This window comes from Cryptomeria japonica, chromosome 4 (assembly GCF_030272615.1).
Source record: "Cryptomeria japonica chromosome 4, Sugi_1.0, whole genome shotgun sequence".
NCBI lineage: Eukaryota > Viridiplantae > Streptophyta > Pinopsida > Cupressales > Cupressaceae > Cryptomeria > Cryptomeria japonica.
Genome location: NC_081408.1, coordinates 12,853,046 through 12,877,228, shown reverse-complemented (window position 1 = coordinate 12,877,228; position 24,183 = coordinate 12,853,046). Strand labels below are relative to the sequence as shown.

The window sequence follows — 24,183 nt, the reverse complement described above, 5'->3', positions numbered from 1 at the left end:
TCAAGGCTTTGACACTATGGATGTGTTTGTTTTTGTATATAAATGCCAAAATTGTCCCTCTCCCAGTCAATGTGGGATATATTGTTTTGCCTGGGATTGCACTCTCTGAAAGTTTTAATGGCTTCTTCAATGCATTTATTTGCTTTCTTCCTTTCTTTCTTTCTTTCCTGACTGCGACTGTCCAGCATTTTATAAACCTCCTTGAATCCTAAACCATTATTTTCCTCTGCCAATTTCTTACTAACGCTATTTTCAGTTCTCAAATCTTTTCTCTCTCTTTTTATTCTTTCTCTTTGTCATATTTTCACTGTTGTCCTTCGGCTGCGTTTCAAAAACATCTAGAATTTCTTCAATTGGGCAATCGTTATCACTAGCTGAACCATTTCCCCCCATCAAATCTCTAGTTTTCTTCTTCTTCTTTTGAAAATGCTGATTTATTAATGTTTCCATCACACCCTAAGAAAATTAAGTTATCTCGGTGTTGATCAATGACTGCATGAAACTTTCATTTGTTCTTAACAGTTGAATCACCAATTTAAAGTTAAAATGAATATAATTGCAGATCAATTTTTTCACAGCCTCCCAACGCAATCACAGGTGAAATAGATAAAGCTAGGTCTGAGATGATTGTAAGTCGTAAACCCTTCTTTCAAAACCCTTTGAATATATACGTGTCCCCTATATTGAACTCGAATATAGTTGCATCTTTCCAGCATAGGGCATTTTAAATTTGAACCTCATCAAACATAGAGCAGGACATTGGCTTCATGCCAAGGGATTGGCAATACACCTGATAGATGCGTTTGCTTGAAAGTTTCTCTAAACTCTTCAACCACCACGACAGGGTAGGGAGTTGGCATTGGCTGTTGCATTTGGCTTATACTTGCCAATACCATTTGGCTGAATCTTTCATCGCCCACGCCTTTCCATTGCATTTGTTTGGAGTTACTAAAACCTTCCAACTCCACTCCACGCAGAGGCATTTGGTTTCAAACCTGCAGATTTCTTTTTTGTTGGAAAGGTTTTCCTTTTTAAAAAAAAGTTTGTTCAACACCACAAGTGGAGGGCTGGGCATTACACCTGCCAAATTGCATTTGCTAAAAAGCTATTAAGCTTCTTTGCCCTCACAAACATACCACGCCATCTGCCAGGAGAATGCTACCAAAATTTGAAACTTTGATTTTACGCCCTTTTAGCTATCAAATAGCCAGGCATCTGCTTCAATGCACCATTAATGTCCATATTGCTCTTATGATATTGTCTAGCTTTTTCTATATCTCTTAAATCATAAAACATATGACTTAAAATATCAATTAAAACTTTCCCTGAAAAGACACATGAAGTGGCAAGTCAGGTCGCACCCCAAAGTGGGTCTAGCTAAAAAAAAATTTCGTTTTCATGCAACTGGCTGTTGAAAACACCTTAGGAACCTCGAACATGCCTCTGGAATTGATCGGCACTGTTTTCGGATCATCAAACTGAGTTTTGCAACTTTCAGGCGCTTGCGCCACATTTTTGCATTTAATCCCAAAGATGTAATTTTCAAACTGGTCAAGACACCTTTTTGGACTTCACAAATTGATAGGTGTGTACTCTGATATACAAACATGAACTTTGCCAAGCGGTTTCTCAAGACGAATCCCGAGTGAAGAAATATTAATGGTCAAAGATGACCAACTGGCTCTGTCAGCACTGCGAACTTGATAAAGTCAATGCGTAGAGACTCATGATGCCTTTCTTAAAAATATCAAACGATCTCCGTAGACCCTCAAATCTGAGGCATAGGTACCTTGAAGTACAGATCAAAACTTAGAATGCTCAGTCGATCGGGAAGCTGATAGGGTACAAATAGTGCGCTCATGAAAATAGCCACTTTAATTGATGTAGCAATGAAAATACGGAACACTAAATAAGGTGGCTCAAGAAACCCTTTTGAAAACTGATCAAATGGATTCATAAAGACCTGAATCTTTGCACGTGGACTCACATATATGCATAGAATTCCATGCACTTTGAATTTCACCATGACGATCAACAAGGCAAAAGTTATAGGAGCTCAAAGTAGGCTATTTAATAAAATCTGCATTTGCACCTAACATGTCCTTTCAGCTCACCCCTTGAAGTGGGTACCTGATAAATTGATCCAAACTGAATTCTGAAAGTTGCAAAACACTTCATAGGCCAAATGAAAGGTATAGGACACATTTCCCAAGCCTTACCCTTTGAAAATCAATTGGCTCCATTTTACCCTCTCTCTAACTAGGCCACTTGAATGAGAGATTAGGTGCCTTTCTGAAAATGAAAATGCAAAATTTCGAAATGGGCCTCAAAACTTGACCAAATTTAATGAGTCCCAACATCATCTAAACCACATGAAATCAAATTGAGAAGTAGAGACCATGCAAATTGTTGAATCAACATATAGAATTCACCATATCTTCAATGAAGTTTACATGCCTTTTGCAACGATATCTTGCCAACAATCTTTGCCTTCTCCTCCTACTCTAACTATTTGCTATTATCTACTCTTGAACTGCTACTATTCTTGAACTACTGCTATTAACTTTACAAATGAAGAAGTGAGGCCTTATATAGTGCTCTCATTACAATTGAGTGGCTTAGATTGATTCACAATCAATGGCCAAGATCGTAAAATAGAAACCCTAATTAGGGTTTGTTAGACCTATTGCAAAGCATTTAATGCTTGACCAATGATATATTTACATTTGATAGGACATGTCCTTTTAAAATTCAAGCAATAGATGACAAAGGTAGGTACATTGAACTCTGTACCCATAGGTAGTTATCTTATTTTGATGGATGAGTTTAGGTGCATTGAATCTGGACACCTTATCTTGAAATGATGTGATTGGATAAATGATGACTGGGTGACACCTCAGCTTGTTTGATCTTTTTAACTCATCGCAAGTTGTGAATGAATGAGGCATATCTCTTGATAGTCAACATGTACAAGCTCCTGATGTGATGATGACATTTTCTCATGTTGATCTTCTAACTTTTATTAACTCTTCTTGAAACTATCTCTTGTCTTGATCACTTGCACTCTTCTGTTTGTCTGGCTATACTAGCAATGATTCTTGGATTTCTGAAGGAAATTCAAGATTGTGAAAATTTCCTTGAGTACTTGATGTTGATGCTATCCTTTGCCCTGATGTTGCTTTGCATTCGATGTAGGCCTTGACTTGCCTATGCTTAATCCTCATCGTGCCTTGGAATGCATTGATCCTACTTCTCCTTGTGTGTTCTTTGTAAAAACCTTTCCTTCGAGCAGCTTCCTTGTATCATCATGCTGATCACGTTCTTGGTTCTTGTCTTTGCTTAGTTAGGATGGTGTCATTGCCTAGGACGCTTTGAAGTGCACATTGCGCTTGGAGTTTTCTTGTATTCCCTTCGATGTGTATGACTCCTATTCCTACCTTGTTTGAGCTTGCGACATGACGATCCCATCAGCTGCTTTGTAGAGGCTTGAAGTGCGATGTCCTTCCTGATGAGAGCCCGCCTTGCTCCTGCCATCTTCCACCTGTAAGAATTGACTAAATTAGTGTCATGTAATGGCATTTGCTTGCAAATATGTAATTGAATATCTAGGCATGAAAATCCTAATGAAAATCTTATAACCCTAGGAGTCCAAATGGAAACCCTTAACTCGTAAATTTGATTCTTAGCTGAACATGGCCACTCAAGCTTATGAATTATGCCTTTACGAAGATTAGAATGACCTCAGCATATTAAAATTTAAGCCTTCAAAAGGTTGCATAAAGACAATAAATCTGAAGCCAAATCATTGATGCAATAAGATTCAAAAAAACAAATGGAATGATCTTAACTTTAGACTTGCAAATTTGCTGCATATATTAATCTCACCATCGCTTTGCTAATGAAGGCAGGTTGGAAATCGCTGCATACAATCTTCCAAATCGCACAAACCCAAAGTTGCTACGTGATATAATCAAATCAGCAAATGAGGTGAAGTTGCAGCCCGATGAAGATCGACTGGAGTGTTAGATCGCTATCCAAAAGCGAGCACAAAAATCGCAGATTAAAAATGAGTGTTGCCTCTTAAAACTTGCTAAAGCTCTTATCAAAATGGCATAGGCTCATAGTGACCCGCTGTTTGTCTACTGATTACTTTGATGGAGTTGAATTGAACTGCAGGTATAAAGGGCAAATTTGATCAAATGAAATGATCAAATTGGAGTCTATATTTGCTTAAGAAGGCAGATACCTCATCCTTGGCACTTAGCAATTTTCATTAAATGCATTGCACTTGATACAATGAGGGCGATCTGCTCATTATCATTCAATGTGGTATCGTTGAATGGGAATATCAAAAGGGCGACACCTATGTGAATCGCCACCCTAATCAAATGCAATGAAGCATATTCGAGGCATTATCGATTAAATGATTGCAATGGTGACATGTAAAGATTTCGAGCGTTGCAATATAATTTGCTTCATGAGTTTGCCTAAATTAATGAGTTGCCTCGATCAATTGATATTCATTATTGTTATTAATTTTTAAATGTATCTCCTTTATTGGGCGATCCCATATTTTGATACTACCACGATTAGCAAATAATTTCGAACTTTGGACCTTAAATAAGATCGCTAATCCATCTTTTAAATGAGAGTCCTATTGCAAATCAAATGGGCCTCTTTATCCAATACAATCCAATGATGTTGTTATTCAAGGCCTCGAGTTTTGCAATCTAGGCGACTTAGTTGGTTTAAACATACATTGTTGAATGCCATCCTTTATGTTCATCGAATTGCCAAATGTATTGTTGCTAAGTTCACCACCTTTATTGAATATGTCTTAATCGTTCATCATTGAGGTGCATCGTGTAATGCTTAAGCGTAGGAACAACGTCGTTGAATTCCATGCCTTGTATGCTCCATTCCACATTCATTGCATGAGTTGTTTCTAAAGCGTGTCTTCCTCTTTGTATAGAATAGAGTTCTTCTTCTCTTCGTGAGTCAATCGATCTTGATCAAAGCTTAACGCGTGACGTGTGTGCAAGTAAGGCATGATAAATGCAAAGGTAATGCGTAGGTGCGAAGGCTTCACACGAGTGTAAAAATGACTAATAAGTGCGAGAGCTATGCATGACGTATGCGAAAGCTTTGCGCGATAAGTGTAAAATCAAGGATATGTGCAAGAGCTTCGAATGACGAGTGCGAAAGCTACATGTAGAAGTCATGCGTGAAAGCAATGTGTGACAAGTGTGGAAGCAACGCGCGAAAGCAACACACGCAAGCAATGCGTGACGAGCGCGAAAGCAACGCACGACGTGTGCCTCTTCATGCCTTAGTCAAATTTTTTGATTTTCCAATTTTGCACTTCTTCCAAATAAAAAGCTAATAGCTAAATGACTCAAGAACTAATCTAGAAAGCAGAAGAAAGGGGGGGTCCCCATTTGCAATGGGGCGATGTGTGAAAACGTCACAAGAAGTTCTTCTACGATCTTCTCCCAAAATTTGGCAAATAGCATAATAGGTTTTTATAAAATAGTGTTCAAAAGTTGACAAATTGAAAGGTTCCTTTTCTGAACTCAAAATGTAATTCTTGTCCCCTTTAAACATCTTTTTCCTATATTGGGGAATCACCTACTCTCTGTAGAAGTCTCTTTTCAAACCATATTCGGTCCCTAGCCTCTTCAAGTCAATGGATCTGAGAGTACTTCTATCCAAATCAAAACATTGAACTATGGCATCTTTTGCCACATCGACCAGAATATGACCTCTTGCCATTCTTACTGTCATACCCTCAAGGTGGTAATGCTTGCCAAGCTCTTTCATCAATAGTGGCTCCACAAAGACATTAGGGACCACCAATTTACCTAAATTGAGGTTCCAGGGGTTTGATATTGGTACAGCCTTATCCCTATTTCCATAGAAATAATAAAAAATATCCCATTCCCTATCTGTGGTGATGCCATCTCTGCAGTTGGAGCTTTTATCAATGAATGTAGTTTTAAAAGTCTCCTGTATTGTAGACCCTTTGACCAATTCCAACAGATCCTGGTGTAAACCCCTTGTATCCCTCTTCTTCCTTTTTTCCATTTCTTCTAATTTTTCCTCAATCTCCTTGGCTATTTCATCAACATCTTTTGTTGGAATTGATGAGGTTGGGGTTTGTGATGGCTGCTCTTGCTAAGCAGGTGGGGGGTTTTCAGCAGTAGGAGGGTTTTCTTTTGTGATTGGGGCTTGTTCAATTGGGCCAAAATTATCAGTAACAACCTAGACGTTCAGTTGAGAAGGTTAGTCCCTACTAAGTCATTCCACATGAGCTAATATGTTATATTCTCTAGCTAGATGTTTTGAGTATTCGGGACTACCACACAGAGGAGTTGTTGGGACAGGGCCCAGAGAGATAAGAGTATGTGATTCTTATGCCCAATTGCATCATCCACCTAAGAATTACTACAAGCTAGTCAACGATACTTTACAATGCATATCACCAGGACACTACAAGGAGGAATTCACCAACGACTGTCTCCAGAAGCTCAAGAGCTCGTGAAGAAACATGGTGTGTGGTTCATTCAATTTCCTAAATTCACCTACATCAATATTCATGGATTTCCTTCACCTCCTTATATGTTGCCAAGGTATCCTAAGAATTGAGTAGTACTACTTGAAGTGACTAGACAGTTGGTAGCTTGTGCTAAGGCATCAAAACATAAGCATGGGAATGGTATCCCTATACCTATTTCACTTGGAAATTCAATTGAAGTTTGTCCTAATTCTCAGGCAGTTGAAGATGTAGAAAAGGAGCTATCTCCCTACTCATTCACATCTTTTGCTTTGAGAGATAATTTTGATCCTAGTGGTCATATGGAAGAAACAGTTGGGAAGAAGTACAAGCATGTATTTCAAGTAGAAGATTTTTGGATGAATGTTCAGGATGATGTAGAGGTAAAAAGAAAGATGCACTCTCGATTATCCGTCGATCTCATTAGGAAATGTAACATCTATAGAGTAGTAGATCAGGCACAGGACAGTGGCAGATATCTTCAATCTTCCTATGAGAAAGAAGACAAAGAAGTGAAGATCGATTGGGATGAACAAGAGGTCGCAAACTTGAGAGCATTGATGCATCCAGTCTTGAGTTGTACTCGCAAATGGGTGGATGTCCAACATTAAAAGTTGAAGGAACAAAACATAGCTATGACATTCAACATAGAAACAAGAATGGAAGAAGGAGAGGCGAGTGCAAGTGAGAACACTTCTCATTCTAAGGGGTCGAAGAGAAAGGAGGGACCTAAAAAGAGAGAATCGTCCAAGAAGAAACAAAGAGTAAATCCTGATCATCCCTCTGGTGCTTCTTCTAGACATGAAAAAGAGATAAGTCAAGGAGAGGATCAAAGAGAGAAGGTGTATGAGATAGATGAGTCTATGGAGTCCAGAGTACAAAATGATAAACAAGACAAAGGAAAGACACTTCAACAATCATCAAGTCAGTCTCTTCCTCTCCAAGTTTGTGATAATGATCAGCAAGAAGAAAGAAATGATGATGAAGCGACATCTCCTTTTAGAGGCGAGCAACCATTGCTTGAGGAAGTGCAAGTAAAAGAAGGAAAGTCTTCCATTCCAAATTGGCTTAGAGAAAGACTTACAAGGGAAGTTGTAGTTGAAGAAGAGGAGCAAGTATTCGATTTGGAAAGTCTTCTAAGCAAGTCTCAAGAGGGGATTGAAAAGAAGAAAGCTACAAAAATATCTAAGGTGACCAGAGATGATACAGGCTCCAGTAAGATATAGATAGCTACACCGGTGGTGGATAAGTATGATGATGAGATCATGGCAGAAGAATATGATTTGGAGACATTTGATCTTGGTCCACTTACCTCCGAGCAAGCCATGGAAAATGCGACTGATTCAGTGAGGGCAGTCAATGATAAGCTAAAGGAAGAAATATAAAAGAATAAAAGGTTGGAAAAGGAGATTAATGCTTGGAGGAATTATTTTAGCCAATTTAATGAGCCATTAGGGCAACAGGATCCAGTAGTCTCACCCTTGCAGGCACTCCCCCTTGAGTCAATAAATCAGGTAGAAAAGATGAAGAACTCAGCCCAACTCATGGAGACATGGATTGATAGATCCTACATGGTAGCCAGGGAATTTGTCGAAAGAATGATGAAAACTGCCCACAGGGCCATCCAAGTCCTTGAGATCATTCATAATCTAGCGGTAGCTGTCAATGCATTCACTCACACTAGAGATATTACAATCCCAATATTGCAAGTGGTAAGGAAGACATCAAGACAGGTTTTAGCACAAGAAAGGATAGTTGATGGTGGAACCCATAATCTTCTACAATGGTCAACTTTGCTCCAAATGAAGGAGGTTCTATTCAAGGACATCAATAGTAGGTGCACTCGAGTTGAGGACACTATCCATCCTATTCAAGATAAGGTGTTTGATGTACTGTGTGCAATCCTTGATAGAAGGATAGAGATTGAAACAGATGTGGATATCCAAGAATTGGAGGATAGGATCAAGGTCATCTTTTGTAGAGAAGATAGCATAATCACATAAGAGCAACGAGATAAGATGTATACTACTATGTTCCTGATTGAAAAAATAAAAGAGCTGGAGCACGAATGGGAGATGACTCTTCTTGCGGCCTTTGATGAGATCCTTCGCTTGGAGGAATGAATGAAGAACCTGCCTGAGATTCCCATTGCAGAGATTGAAGGGATTACGTCCAGATTCATTGAATATGCTAGAAAAGAACAAGGAAAAGGGAACAAAATTCTAGATGAAAAGTTGTTATGAAATGATGTAGCGATTTAATCCCTATTGGAGGATGCTTCCTCGTTATTCGTGCCAATTTCTATTGGCTATGTTATGATAATGCTTATCTAAATAGGGTTATTTTTGTAACAAACCCTAATTAGGATTTAGGTGTCAAAATCTCAGCCCTTGATCTTCTTTAAATTTGGGCCATTCACTGTATTTAAGAATGCTATACAAGCTCTCACTCAATTCATTTGCAAGGTTAAGAAGAATAAGGTTATTAGCAGTAGAGAAGAAGAGTAGTTATTCATAGAGTACAAATTTGGTGAAGAGAGAAAGTTGAGCAATTGTTGTTATATTTTGCTATGAGATTAATGAAACATTGAAGTTATGGTGTTTTATTGCAATCTTTGTGGCTTCTTACATGGTTGTTTATCTTTTTGAATCACTTTTATTGAAGATAGTATTTAGATGTTAGAATTAGATTGAGTGATAAATGTTGTGCTTGATCTTTTAGTGAAGCTCATAGTCCAAACCACTAGCCTCTTATTGATTGTAAGTGTGCCCTGTGTGGTCAACTGGAGATATTGAAATTGTTTAGGGTTCAATCATTACTTGAGTATTGATATGTATCCTATTGATAGTATCTATGTTCATGAATGATTTGAAAATCTTTGAATTCCCTTAGAAGATCACATAGATTCCAATAGAGTTGTTGTTCTATGACAATATTGAGATTGGTAGAGTTTCACTAAGATTGCCCTCCGTTTAGTCATTCATAGGCTTAGTTTCGCATAGCCCTCTTTAATCCCTTATCTTTTGTCCTTTTTTTGAAACATCGGTTAGTATTAGGAAAATCCAGTTCCTCATTGGCAAAGTAGTTGCAAGAACCAACTTTCATAGAAAGTACATAAGGCCCCTTGATGAAACAGCAAACACTGGTGCTTATCCATACGTAGAGAACCTACATACCAGAACCTTGGAGTTGCCTCGATTGATCCTTAGGAGAAATCTTCAGCATTCGGGGAAACTTTGTTCAAGAGCGGATAAGTTACCTTTGGGTATTTTATTCTGTGTTTGATTGTGTATAAAAGACACATCAACATGTAGGAGAACCGAAAACCTTAAGGTGATTGATTCATGGTTTCCTCCCAAACCATGCTTCCCTTGGGGTCTTCTTCTTGATTGCCTATGTTGGAGACCTGTTAAGAAGGTACATTGTAGTGTAAATTGCCTTATCCCAAAACTTCTTTGGAACATTCCTGTTCTCCAACATACATCGGGCAAATTTTGTAATAGTACTGTCCCTCGTCAACTACACCATTTTGTTGAGGGGTATGGGGTGTTGCAAGTTGTTGTTTAATACTGTGTTTAGAACAAAAGTTAGTGAATTCATTTGAACAAAATTCACCCCTATTATTAGATCTAAGAGTGATGATGGTACATCTTGACTCTTTTTCTACTAAGGATTTAACTTTGAAATTCTTTAAACACTCTTGATTTTGCTTCTAGTTAAACACCCTCATTTTCTTATTGAAATCATCAAAAAACAAGAGAAAATACTTGGAACTAGTGACCGATGCAGTATTCATTGGTCCACAAACATTGCATGAACTAGCTGAAGGACCCTTGATGTTCTCCAAGCTTGTCCTTCCGAAAATGGAGTTCTGTGCTGCTTCCCTACTTGGCAAGCTCTGCAAACACCTTGAATCTGCTGCAGGATTTTAGGTAAGTCTTCTACCATACTCTCTTGAGCCAACTAAGAGAGACGATAGATTAAGATTCCAATAACGTTGATACCAAAGAGTATCGATTGGAGATGAACTTGCAGCCAATGCACGTTCTTGAACCTCTCCAGTATCATCAAGTTGATACAACCCTTGATCTTCAGTGCCAACACCAATGATTTTCTTGGTCTCCTTGTCATTGATATGACACTTATGTGCACTGAAGATGACCTCCAACTTGGGACAGTGGCACATAATCTGACTCACTGAAAGCAAATTAAGCTCCACGATTGGAACATAGTATACATTGAGAAAAATGAGATGTCTCCCTCCAGAATTTATCTGAACATTGCATGTGCCGACAACTATATACTCTTCATCACCATCAAAAATTACTAAATCTGAGCAAGCTGTATACTCAATGAACCAAATTTTCTTGTTTGTAAAGTGACGAGATGCTCCAGAATCAATATGCCATGCAAAAGAGTGTGCATGATCTACTGGTCATTTGGCCGTGAATGCATAGAAGGCTGACTCCTGCTGTAAATACTTCGCAATATGGGCCTCTTGTTGAGACCCTCCCAGGTTGGATTTTTGATCAACCAACCGCTTTTGGCAGTGCTTCATATGACCAAGTTTACCACAATAATGACATGTGATGGTCATCAAATTCTTTTAAGTGTCATCAAGTTTTCCTTGTTGTTTTTGATGAGTGGACTTGCCTTTTCCATTGACTTTGGCTGTAAAGGCTTGTTCTACACTTGCTGAATCACTGCTTCTTTCATCTGTCCTATTGCAAGAGTTTGTTGCACAAATCATCAAACTTTAGGTCAACATTGGTAGAGATGATGTTGAGTGTTTCCATGAAATGCTCATATGACCATTGTAAGCTTTTCATTGTTTTCAACAACCATATCTTCTTCTTCCATCTTGCGTCCAATGGCCTCCAATTGATCGCGAATGTGTTTCATTTTCATCAAATGATCCTGCAAAGACATTTTCTCATCCATCATTATTGAGAACATGTTTTTGAGGAAGAAGATCCTGCCTTTATTTGATGTTTCGTGTAGAGATTTCAGGTGAGTCCAAATATTTGCAGAGGTTTTGCTTGAGGGAATCTCTGGAAGCATTTCATCTATGATAGATTACTTGATGAGCATAACAGCTTCTGAATTATGCTCATCGAATTTGTCTTGATCTTTAGCCTTGATGGACGAGTGTATGTACCAATAACAGTCTGGTCAAGACACTTGTACTCAAAGACTATGACCATCTGGTGTTTCTAGGTGTTATTATTTTTACCTCTGAATCTTTGGTTGCCTTCCAACATGATGTTGGGCAATGAAGCCATCCCTCTCGCTGTCTGAAGTCATGGAAAACTAAGAAAAATTGCAGCTTTTATTGAAAATTTTGGAAAATATTTTGAAAACCCAAACACCTTCGATTTTTATTGATATCTAAGCCATCAAAAAATATAGAGGCTGAAAACCACAATTTTATCCAAAAATTGTTAAAAGATTCTGCAAAATTCTAGGTTTGAAACCTTCGGCATGTAGGAGAGACAGAAAAAATCATCAAAAACACTCAGAATTCGGGCAGCCATAAATCCTTGTCACATGGGCAAACAGAAGAAAAATCTGTCATGAGCAGAAACTAATAAAAAAACCCATGATTTTTTAAAAAAAAATTGTTCAAAAACCAAAGAAGGAAGTTGTGCAGCCCTGCATGTGAGAAAATGTCTTGTTGCGAGCAGAAAATGATCAGAAAACCACGATTTTTGATTAGAAAATCGTGCAAAACAATAGAGAACCCTAGTGTGTGTTTTTGATGACAAAAAGCACAATTTTCAGAGCAAAAGAAATGCCGCAATTTTGCAGAAGAATCCAACAATTTTCCTTGGAGAGAAAACTCTGAGGCTTTCACAAAAAAATCTGCACAATTTTACTTGTCAAAGAACCTACAATTTTCATCAATTAAAAAGCTCATGGTTTTTATTTAAAAAAAAAAACTGCCCAAAAATCTTCAGACAATTTCATATGGAAATCTTATGATGAATTTTTTGTTGCATCGTACAATTTGTCACTGCCACAATTCGAGGAATTTACATGCTCACCGATCTTGAGATTTTGCAAACCCGAACTCTAATACAATAAAATGATCAACATAGATAATGATTAAAATATTTGATGATAAACTAAGGAGTGAAAGTCTCCTTAAATAAGAGATTACAAAGATCTTTCCATAATGGATAAGATCGACAACTAAGAAAAGCAAATTGGACCTCGTGACCTTGTGCCTACCACAGGAAGCTCTTGCCAATCTAGCTAGGCTCCCAACCCTCACTGTTTCCCATTTTATTCTTGTTTACAATGTGAAATATGTGATGGCATACTGCCGGATATGATGCGAGGAAAATATGGTCCTTGGTTGTTGGGATTTGAAACAAGTATATGTACAATATTCTTGTGTATTATCATTATGTTAGTTTTACACCCTCTTGCTTTATTCACCTTTGACTTTTACTTGTGATTTTACTTTCTGAGCCCCATTAACCTATTTTGATTATTCATGGATGATAACATAATTTCTACAATCTTTATTTCTATCAATTCTGGTTTGAGTGATCTAAATTTATTCTTTTTGGCCAATTTCTTGTTTCATGTCTTGAGGGTTTGTAGTAATGGAATTTACATTTGCTTAGTGGGATGCTATGCAAAGGAAGAGTTTGCTAGAATGTTTTTTCTGTATTGTAAATAAGCTGGTCCTCAAAAATCTGTAATTAGTCAGATTAGTCTTGATCTCTAGATTTATGATTTACCTGATTCAAATGTGGTATTCAGATTGGAGGTTTTTGTTTGGGAAAGTAGTTTTACTAATGGCTTCAATGGTGTCAATCATAGGGGTCGCAGGGATGCAAATGGAAAAAAACCTGAGGATCCAGAGTATGATCCAAGAACGCTGTACTTACCCAAAGACTTTTTGAAGGGTCTAACAGGTGGGCAGGTAATTATGCATTTGCCTCAGATGTTGCATTATACACTTAATTTGTAATGTGTGAGGATTCCACATGATTTTTTTTTAAAACAATGGGCATTTTAATTTCATATGCAGCGACAATGGTGGGAGTTCAAGTCCCAGCATATGGACAAGGTTCTGTTCTTCAAGGTCAGAGATAGATAAATGCTTGTCAATGAAATCCTGGTTAATGAGAAGTTATTGGAATCTTTCCTAACAGGTCTTTGATTATTTTAATAGATGGGCAAATTTTATGAGCTATTTGAGATGGATGCACATATCGGAGCTTTGGAACTTGATTTGCAATATATGAAGGTATGTACAAAATGGGATTATTTCAGATATGTTCAAAGAAAAGAAATAACATGGACACAGAAAATATTGAAAAATATGTATTGCTAGAATAGGATATGAAATGACTAAGTAGCAGCTTTACATTAATAACTCTAGCCATAATCTTGTAGTTTGGTTCTTTTTTTTTCTAGACCTGCAATAATAATGAAACTTCTTGAAGCTACTCATGTATTTTGCTTTTATTATTTGCAGAGTTAAGTTTAGGAATCGCCCTTCTGGTATGATCGATAACTTAATGTATTCTTTTCTTGATATTCTGCCAAATTGGTAGACATAGATCATATACTAGGCATCACAATGACATGGAACCTCAGGTAGTAAACCAGGGTTAATCTAGGTGTATGAATTAGAATATTTGTCAAATTATAGGCCACGATTTGTCATTGAAGAGCATTTCTGAAGCTGTATGACTTTAAGTCTCAATATAGACTCATATTTATAAGCTTTACTCAATGGTGTTTCTGGTTTGGGGATGGCAGGAAATGGGGGGACCCATTTTCAAGATGGCTGGCAACAAGGGGATGCGTTTCTGGGATGATAGGACATGAGGGGATTCATTTTTGGGACAGCAGGGGATGGGACCTAAGGGATAGTAAGAGATGACAATTAAAAAAAAAGGGAAAAATTAAAAATATAAGAAATTATTTAACTTTAAAATAGAAATTAAATTTTAAATAGGCACAAGACATTCATACATTAAACAAAATAGTCAGGAATATTTTCCTAAGTCATGGTCTTCAACATTAAAAGGCACTATAAAGTAAAACAGGTGTTATTTGCGAAATTGTTTCTAGATTCAATTGTGTCAGATTTTTTTGTTTCTGGATTCCATTGAATCCAGAAACAATTTCACAAATATCATCATGGATTGTGGAAATTTGATATCATTAAAACAGGTGATGTTTTTAAAATATACTCCAAGATTTGTTGTAAAAAGACATGCCATGATGCAAAGGGACAAGTGCTGGGCGCATGTAAAGTGAACTCAAGGACAAGGTAAGGTGGTAGTTGATGGTGCACAAGGACTTCAAGTTGGGGGCTTTTTCATGTGCATAGGGACTACATGCAAGGGTGGGATTTGACGATGTTGAAGGACTAACATAGGGCGAAAATTTGAGATGTACGAGGACTAGCATAGGGTGCAACTTCCATGTGAGCAAGGACAACTTGAGGGTGATTAAGGGCGCATTTGAGATGAAAATAAGGACTAATGAAGGGTGCGAATCAAGTAGTGTTAGGGACAAATGTAAGGGGTGGTTTTGAAGGGATGTGTGAGCAAGGACTATGATGAGTGGGATTTCATATTACAAAAAGACTAGTCCTTGAATGGAATTTTCAAGTGTAAAGTGACAAAATGAAGGTGCTATTTCCTAATGTGCAAGGACTAGATGAAGGGCACATTTCCTTGGTAAATGAGGACTATGCAAAGGCGCAAGTGAAGGGTTAAGATAGGCCATTAAAGCGCTAAGTCCACCTTGACAAGAACAAGTTAAGGCGGCCTTCTAGGTGATGCAAGGATTTGTTGAATGCAAAATAAAGGTTTTGACTAGGATCATCAATAATTCGCTAAGGAAAATTCAACTTTGAAAGAGACAATCTAGACCTAAACCTTGAATTTCTTATTTCCAATTTGAAATTCCTCACTACAACCCAACAAGGACTTGAATCTTGGATCAAACTTGAACTCAATGTTTCACCTTTAGTTTTAATCTTTGAATTCCACACTTCGAATAAGGATTTTGCACAAAATTGCAACTCTATCTAAGAATTTTACGAATTTTTCTTGATTTTCCCTTCCTGTCAACCTGTCAAGGTTGGAAAATCTGACCTTGACAAGGAATTTTCCTTGTCTTGGCATTGAATTCTCATTATTTTCCCACACTTGGCATCATTTTCCAAATTTCAGACTTTTCTTGACAACATTGACAACTTGTCCTTGACGCTTTGACAACATTAACAACTTGTCCTTGACGCTTTGACAACATTAACAACTTGTCCTTGACGCTTTGACAACATTTTGCAATATTTTACAACTTTTGACAACCTTTTACGACTTTGAGCAATTTTGGCATTTCTCACATTTTCGCCATCAATCCTCAGCCTTGACACTTGATTATGGGTTTCAAACTCAAAACATGGATTCCTAACTTGATCACACCCTAAGGGTGAACTTTGCACTCTAAGTCACTTCAAGGACAGATCAACACACTTAACCTAGACTGATAGGACAAAAACCCTTCCGACAAGCAAAGGCTAAAGACCAAAGCTATTGCCAAACTAAGACAAAACACTAATCTAGGAAGCGAAAAGTGGGGGTCTTCATTTGCAATGGGGGGATGTGTGAGAACGTCACAACATGTAGGCTTGCAACGAGATATACGAAACCTATGAAGAAAAAAGTAGAAATCCATTCAAAGGATTGAATAACTAGATAGCCAAGAAAGAAATGCAAAAGTAAAAAATTGATCGTATCAAATTGCTTCACCAATTCTCTCTAAACACCTCGAATCACAAATGTGGATCTATTGTGAGAATCAAGTCATCCACATACAAAACAAGTATTGAAAGATCCTCTCTATGTCCTAGAGTGTAAATTGTCAAATTGGAATGGTAGCCTAGAAACTAGAAGGAAGCAAGAAGTCATCCATTATCTCATGCCAAGCTCGAAGGGCCTGTTTGAGACCATAGAGCGAACAACAAAACCTGTAGACAAGTGAAGAATTTTGCACAAAACTTGGAGGTTACTCCATAAAGCTTCTCATGAAGGTTATCGTGCAAAAAGACATTCTTCACACCCATTTGATAAATTGACCATCCTTGTTATGCAACAAAAAAGAGTATAAGATGAATAGAAACCACATTGGCAACAAGAGCAAAGGTATTATAATAATCAATGCCCCCAACTTGTGAAAAACCCTTAGCTACAATATGTATGTTCTTGTTAATGTAACCATTTGTTGCATGTTTGATTTTGTAGACCCACTTACAACAAACCAACTTTATTCTCTTAAGAAGAGGTGCAAGATCCTCATATGTGATTCTTTGTCAAAGAAGAACTTAGAATACTTCTCAACCATAGCACCGTCTCACTCTGGATTTAAAAACCTTTGAGGATCATCTAAAAAAGCACAATTCAAATCTATTTGTGAATGTGTAGTAAGAATATACAAGATCATTAACCAAATGTCCAATCTCATGAGTAATGTAGGCCTAATGGGACAAAGACTACGTATTGAGAGGTGGTGGATTAGGACCATCATTATCATCCACTAAAAGCTAAGATTCCACAAGAAATGGAGTAGGAAGGGAGGGAGAAGCAGTTGATGGTGTATCCATTTGTGTTAAGACTAGTGTTCCATAGGGATGCGCACTCGCCCCCCCTTCCTTTTTGGCCGCGTCTCGGAGATGGGGACATCTCCGGGATGGGGGGACGGGGACGCGACGTCCCCCGCCACCGTCGTCGGAGACGAGGACGTCTCCATAGGGAGATGCCCAGATGTCTCCCATCACTCCCACGTATATGCAATGTTTAAAATTAAATTTAAAAAAAAAAGCGAGTTTTGTCATTTTGTCTTTGACTCTAGTCTCTTTTGTAATGCTATTGCTATTAGTATTTGTATTTGGCTACTCATTGTAATGATGAATCATGTAATCATCTTTATTATTATAGACTTTGCAATGGCATCAGATATTCGTATTTTCTTTTTCGATATAATAGAAATCTCCAATTTGACAATTTCATTTGTCAAATTTTATTTAGCAATTAGCAATTAGCATTGAAGAAATCTTGGTATTTAGATTTAGTATTTCAAATTTCCTATAGTTTCATTTGAAATGTAATTCTTATACTGTTATACTGTCATACATCTTTTCAAACTAGTTTTTCAAGTACTATATGTATATGTATAACTATATCAGCACCACCACCCCACCACCGCCCCGCCACCATCCCCCCGTCGTCCCCAAACTTAGGCCCTTGGTCCCCCCGTCATGGAAACCCGTCCCCCTGTCCCCAACGCCGGTGGAACACTGTGTTAAGTTGCTCATCCAAACTGTTTGACGAAATGTCTGCATAGTAAAGCTGTGGGAAATTGCAAAATTTTGGTCCAGCATATTACAACATAAGCATTTTCAAAGTGGATAGAGACAATAAATAGTTTCTGATCATGGCACCATGGTATTCAAAACTTATCAAGAGTAGCTGAAGAATTCCATAATCTCTCATTGATAATCAAGCTGATTATGTACCATTGGAATTTATAAAGACATTGATTGAGGATATGGCTAAGGGAGTCGGAAGTGCTTCAACATTTATTTCACTTAGTTGAACTACTAAATTTGCATGACGTTCTAATGGCAAATCTTGCACCAAAGTGAAGTCTTGCACCAAAGTGAAGATAGGTGCCAAACACTATGTTGAACTAATATAGACAATCAAGATTTGTACTTAGGAGCTGTAGTCCTAAACTATTGTTGGAGAAGGCAAGATTATAGTGCCAAATAGCTTTCTCCAAATAAAGTGTCAGCAAATACCTAGGGACATATTGTGCTAAAACTTGTTCCAAGAAAGAATAAAGAAAGAAAAAGAAGGAAACATATTAATGCCCACAAATGACCAAAAATAGATCAACAGGATTGGAACCTACAATAGAGACAATGGCAAAGGATCTGGGAGAAAAGAAGTGGCCTTTAATTAAGAGAAGAAAATACATTAATGTCCACAAATGCGAAAAATCAGATCAACATGAGTGAAACATACAATAGGCACAATATGCACAATAGCAAAGGCGTATGGAATAAAAAAGAGGCCCTAGACAAAAAAACTAATACAATAGGGGCTAATACAATAGGGGCTAGCCCAAAATGAAGGCAAACCCCTAAGCAGGTTCAATAATGAGGGGAAAGTGGAAACACCCTATAAGGTAAGTGGATCATCTAGATGGGTAACTAAACTTATTAACTGTTTGGGTAAGTCTGAGGGTGGTTGTTGGGGAGAGTCCAAAGCTTAAGGGGCTAGGCTAGATAGACAATCCTAGTAGTAGCCCATGTGTCATGTCCCCACCCAAAAACTGATATAAATCACCAATAAGAAAATTGTCTTATTCATAAGACATCACAATTTATTAAAAAATTAGCCGACTCCCTTATGTTTGATGCTGGCCGACCCTTATGGGAACAGAAAAACAAATAATTAAAATAATAGAGGGCTGACTTATTCTAAGAGGCAGCACTAAGGAAAATAAATTGAAATAAATTAATATTCTTAAAACCGACCTTCATCTTGCTGGCCGACTATATTGAAAATAGCAATGAAACTTACATAAATGCTAAAAGTAGGAAGCACTGGATAATATATTGTGTGATGCACAGTGATGATATTTTAATACAAAAAGGCTGCAGCAATTAGAAACATTCCAAATAATACAAGCTATGTTTTATTCTCATCATAGCAGAAAGATTCCATTAAGGAAACCACTCACTAAGGATAACTATTGATTTAAAGAATTACATTAAATAAAGACTAAGTTGAATAGTCAATGGGTGTTATAAAGAGACATATCTATTCAAGGGAACAAGATATGAGAAGGAGATCATTCATTAAGAAGGGGGAGCATATAGGACGTTCATTTGAAGAATATCAATGAATACTCCAGCATTGATGAAAGCACATAATACTTGACAAGGCATTGAATATACGGCAGATCGATAGATTAATGGTGTTTGGTATGAGTTCCTTTGTATATAAAAGAATGAATGCTGCACTAATGAATATACTTCTGCACCCTACTGATCAAGTAATACATTGCTGTTATGATTGTATCACAGTAGCCATTAAACTGCATCTGATTTGTGAAATCTGTAACTTATTTATTATATGTTAATCTTTCCTATTTTCTGAGTACTTCCAGCCATGGTAGAAGGAATGTAGGCCTGCAAGAGGGGTACAGTGATGGGGCACTCCTCTAGGTAAGCCACCTTTATGAGGGGACTAGATGGTTCCATGAGGCCAAGGGGGTACAGAGGGTACTGCCATTGGGCCTAGGAAAGATGGCTTCCGGGGCACCCTGTTGTAATCTCTTTCCCCTATCATGGTGCATCGATACAAGGAGACCATTCATAGAGAGAAGGAAAAAGATGGCAAGATGTGGGGGAATGGAAAGTGGATACTTTACTGGGTAGACCACCTCATATGGATGGCATGTGCCACATGAGGCCTATTAGAATATTAAAATAATGTTAATTTTAGTATTAATGCTCAATAGTGTATATTCTATTTTAGTAAGATCTTCTACGATCTTCTCAGCAGTTTCTTATTAGAAACTTGCTATTCTTGTAAATACTCTTGTATTATTTATGAGCGTCTTGCTCATTCTGTAAATTAATCAATTCTTTGAAATCCATTGCGTGTCTTGCACTGTTTTATGGTATCAGAGCTTGGTTCCTTAAAAATTTGAAATTTTTTCAAAGCAAAAAATTCAGTGTGAATTTTTTTTGTTGTATTGTTTTGAAAAACAAAATCGAAGGATTTTTTTCTGTTCGAATTTTTTTGGGGAATTTTCTTCCACAAAATCGTGGATTTGTTTTAGCCTGTTCGGATTTTTTTGAAACCACGGATTTTCAGTTTGCGCGTTTTCCAGGCGCCTGCATTTGTTGTGTAAAAAAAATCGTGATTTTCATCTTTGGCCGCGTGACTTCGTTTCCTGTGCCTGTGCATGTGGGTTTATTTGTGATCGCGTTTTTTCCCGCCTGCAGATTTTTTTCTGCCATTTTTGGACGGAAATCTGCATTTTCGGCTAGGGTTTTGACCCTCCAGATTCAGTCGAATTTTTTTTCTGATTGCAAATTCTTGATGGGTTTTTCGAGATCTCATCTGGGTCGTCATCAGAATTTTCTGGGTGCCTCGATTTTTGTGCCAGCAAATCCAAATTTCGATAGCAGATTCCTTCTGGGTTTTTCGCAAGGATTTTTGGGTTGTCTTCGGATTTTTCTGGGTCAGTCGGAATTTTTTTCTTGAAATTTGTGCCAGCTGTACTTCATTTTTTGAAGTCTGTACCTGCATTTGCCTTTGTTTCTGTAGTGGGATTCAAATTTTTTGAATTATGTGCCAACGCCTCTTAATTTTTTTTCGTTTTCAGTGCATTGGGAAATGTGCAAATGGCCTCTCTAACCAACCTGATGTTAGAAGGCAGTCAACGCTTTAATGGCAACAATTACAACATCTGGAAACAGTGTATGTTGACCATTTTTGAATATAGGCGTCTTGACCAACTTGTTTTGGGAAAAGAGCTCAGTCCTGGTACACCTGGTGCAGATCAAGATAAGTTTGATGAACGCAATCGGGAGGCAGTTATGCTTCTCAAACTCTCTGTGATTGATGATCAGTTACCACAGATTCCTTCCGGCAAGACAACTTTTGACATCTGGTAGCATCTGAAGGAATTGCATGAGACATCTGACAATAGCCGAGCATTCTTTTTGAAGAATCAATTGTTCTCCATTATGATGGACAAACGCATGTCCTTACAGGAACACCTCATGAGGATTAAGGACATTCGAGATCAGCTCGAAGCTATTGGTCGGACTATGGAGGAAGAAGACATGGTAGTAATCACTTTGAAAAGTCTTCCGAAATCGTATGAACACTTCATTGAGACCCTCAATATTACTTCAACTAATGTTGACCTGAAGTTTTCAGAATTGTGCACCAAACTTCTACAGCAGGATCGCTGGAAGCAACAGTTTGGTAGTGGTACTACGTCAGCCTGCTCGGAAAATGCCTTTACAGCCCAATCCTTTCACAAGGATAAAGGCAAATTTCAGTCCTCTCAGTCTTTTCAGCAGAAAGGCTCTTCTCAGACACAGGATGGTGCTAAGAAGAAGAATGTGCAGTGCAATTACTGTCACAAGTACGGCCATATGAAAAAAGATTGCCGTTAGAGGCTCGCTTCTGAACAAAAGAAGCAGGGAGGGTCACACCAGAAGGCGCATGTTGCTGAACATTCCGAGCAGAAGGAGTCTGCCTTTTATGCCTTTATGGCTAAGAGGTCTTCAGATCATTCCAGGTCTTCTGCTTGGTACATCGACTTTGGTGCGTCACGTCACTTTTCTCATCAGCGTGACTGGTTTACAGACTTCTCATCTTTCAGTGATTCCGTTGTATTTGGCGGAGGTGAGGAGTATACGGTTGTTGGCAGAGGCACTGTTCAGATATAGTTTGGTGGTAGGAATCTCATCTTCCTGAATGTGTACTATGTTCCTGGTATGGAACTTAATCTTCTCTCTGTCAGTCAGATTATGAGGAATTCTCCTCAGCTAGATGTGGTGTTCAGTGCTCACAAGTGTTCCATCATTGATCGGGAGACTCGTCTTACTGTTGCTGTTGGTCTAGAGGATCATGGCCTATACAGGCTTCTTGACGCTGGGGATTCTCCTGAAGTGGCTCTAGCAGCTCGTGTTTCCCCTCTAAGCACTTTGTGGCATCAGAGATATGGACATCTCAACATTCAGTATCTCTCTCAGCTATCTCGGGAGGGACTTGTTTCAGGGTTACCTGATATTCAGACTCAGCATCTTGGAGTATGTGGCGCTTGTCAAGCTGGCAAACAGCATCGGACTTCATTCACACATGGAAGGTCTTGGCGCGCATCTAAGGTACTTCAATTACTTCATGCTGATATTTGTGGTCCTATGATACATCTTCTGTTACTGGTTGCAAATACTTTTTGCTTATTGTAGATGATTTTCGTAGAAAGATGTGGGTGTACTTTCTTAAACACAAATCAGATGTATTTAGTATCCTTCAGAAGTTTAAGTCCTTAGTTGAAAAAGAGTCTGGATGTAGCATCATTACTCTTAGGACAGATAATGGGGGGGAATTTTGTTCTTTTGCATTCTCCAACTTCTGTGATACCCATGGCATCAAATGCCAGTTGACTACACCCTACACTCCTCAGCAAAACAATGTTGTTGAGTGTCGCAATCGTACGGTTGTTGAGATGGCTCGTTCAATGTTACAACACAGGAGTGTTCCGAATAAGTATTGGGCTGAAGCAGTGTTTACTGCTGTCTACCTCCTTAACCGTTCACCTACTCAGGCTGTTAAGGGGAAGACTCCAGAAGAGGTTTGGTCTGGTCGGAAGCCTAAGATCAGCCACCTGAAGGTTTTTGGCTTTGTTGCCTATGTTTGGATTCCAGATGCTAAGCGCTCCAAGTTGGATTCCAAAAGTCAGAAGCTCATGATGACAGGATACAGTGATCACCATAAGGCCTACAGACTGATAGATATAGACACTGAATGTCTTTTCTTCAGTCGTGATGTTGTATTTGATGAAGACAGAGGATTCTTTCAGTCCCGTTCTTCTGAGCAGTGTTCTGAGGATCAGCCTCACAGTGTTCTTCTTCCATTAGGCTCGCCTGATGGGCGGGATGATGCAGAATCCATTTTCGATGATGCACTACCTGAGTTCCCTCCGGAGAATAATCCTCCTGCTGCTGCTCCTGTTCTTGATCTTGAGCCTCTTCCAACTCCTCCAGATGTTAGCACTTCTACTCTCCGGCCTAAATGGTGGGCCAAGACCATTGGTGATCTCAGGGATACTGAGCTCATTGAGGGTAGAACCTCCCGTAATAAGAGCAAACAACAGCATACAGTCAATTTTGCTCTCATGGCTAACATACACAGTGTTTTTGAGCCTCAGACATATTTAGAGGCTAAAGGTATACCTGAGTGGGAATAGGCTATGGAAGCCGAATTCCAGAGTCTTCAGAAGAATCACACTTGGGCCCTTTCTGATCTTCCTTTAGGGAAGAAGCCCATTAGCTGCAAATGGGTGTACAAAGTAAAATACAAAGCTGATGGAACCCTAGACAGGTATAAGGCTCGTCTTGTTGCTTGTGGGTTCTCATAGAAAGAAGGCATTGACTACGAGGAGACTTTTGCTCCTACAACCAAAATGAGTTCCATACGGCTCGTTCTTGCCTTGGCAGCCCAGTTCAGTTGGAAAGTCCATCAGATGGACGTCAAGAGTGCCTTTTTGAATGGTGACTTACAGGAAGAAGTCTACATGACTCAACCCCCAGGATTCAAGGTTGTTGGTCAAGAACAGAAGGTCTGTAGACTAGTCAAAGCACTCTATGGTTTGAAACAAGCTCCTCGGGCTTGGTACATGAAAATTGACAAGTACTTGACAGATCATGGTTTTCAGCGGAGTCCATCTGATGCAAACCTATATATCAAGCATACTAGTAATGATGTTCTGTTTGTGGTTGTCTATGTGGATGACCTAATCATTACTGGCAGTTCAACACATTTGATCACTGGGATCAAACA

General features: G+C 38.4%; 1 protein-coding gene across 4 annotated transcripts in view; it reads left to right on the top strand.

Moving 5' to 3' along the window:
* The window catches only part of LOC131065315 (DNA mismatch repair protein MSH6), a 123,742-nt gene that overhangs the window by 10,230 nt on the left and 89,329 nt on the right, over positions 1 to 24,183 (top strand). For all 4 annotated transcript variants that reach the window (XM_057999783.2, XM_057999784.2, XM_059219522.1 and 1 more), the window contains 3 exons: positions 13,385 to 13,487; positions 13,596 to 13,649; positions 13,740 to 13,814. In XM_057999783.2, coding sequence (XP_057855766.1) covers positions 13,385 to 13,487; positions 13,596 to 13,649; positions 13,740 to 13,814 — 232 coding nt within the window. The remainder of the gene's footprint in view (positions 1 to 13,384; positions 13,488 to 13,595; positions 13,650 to 13,739; positions 13,815 to 24,183) is intronic.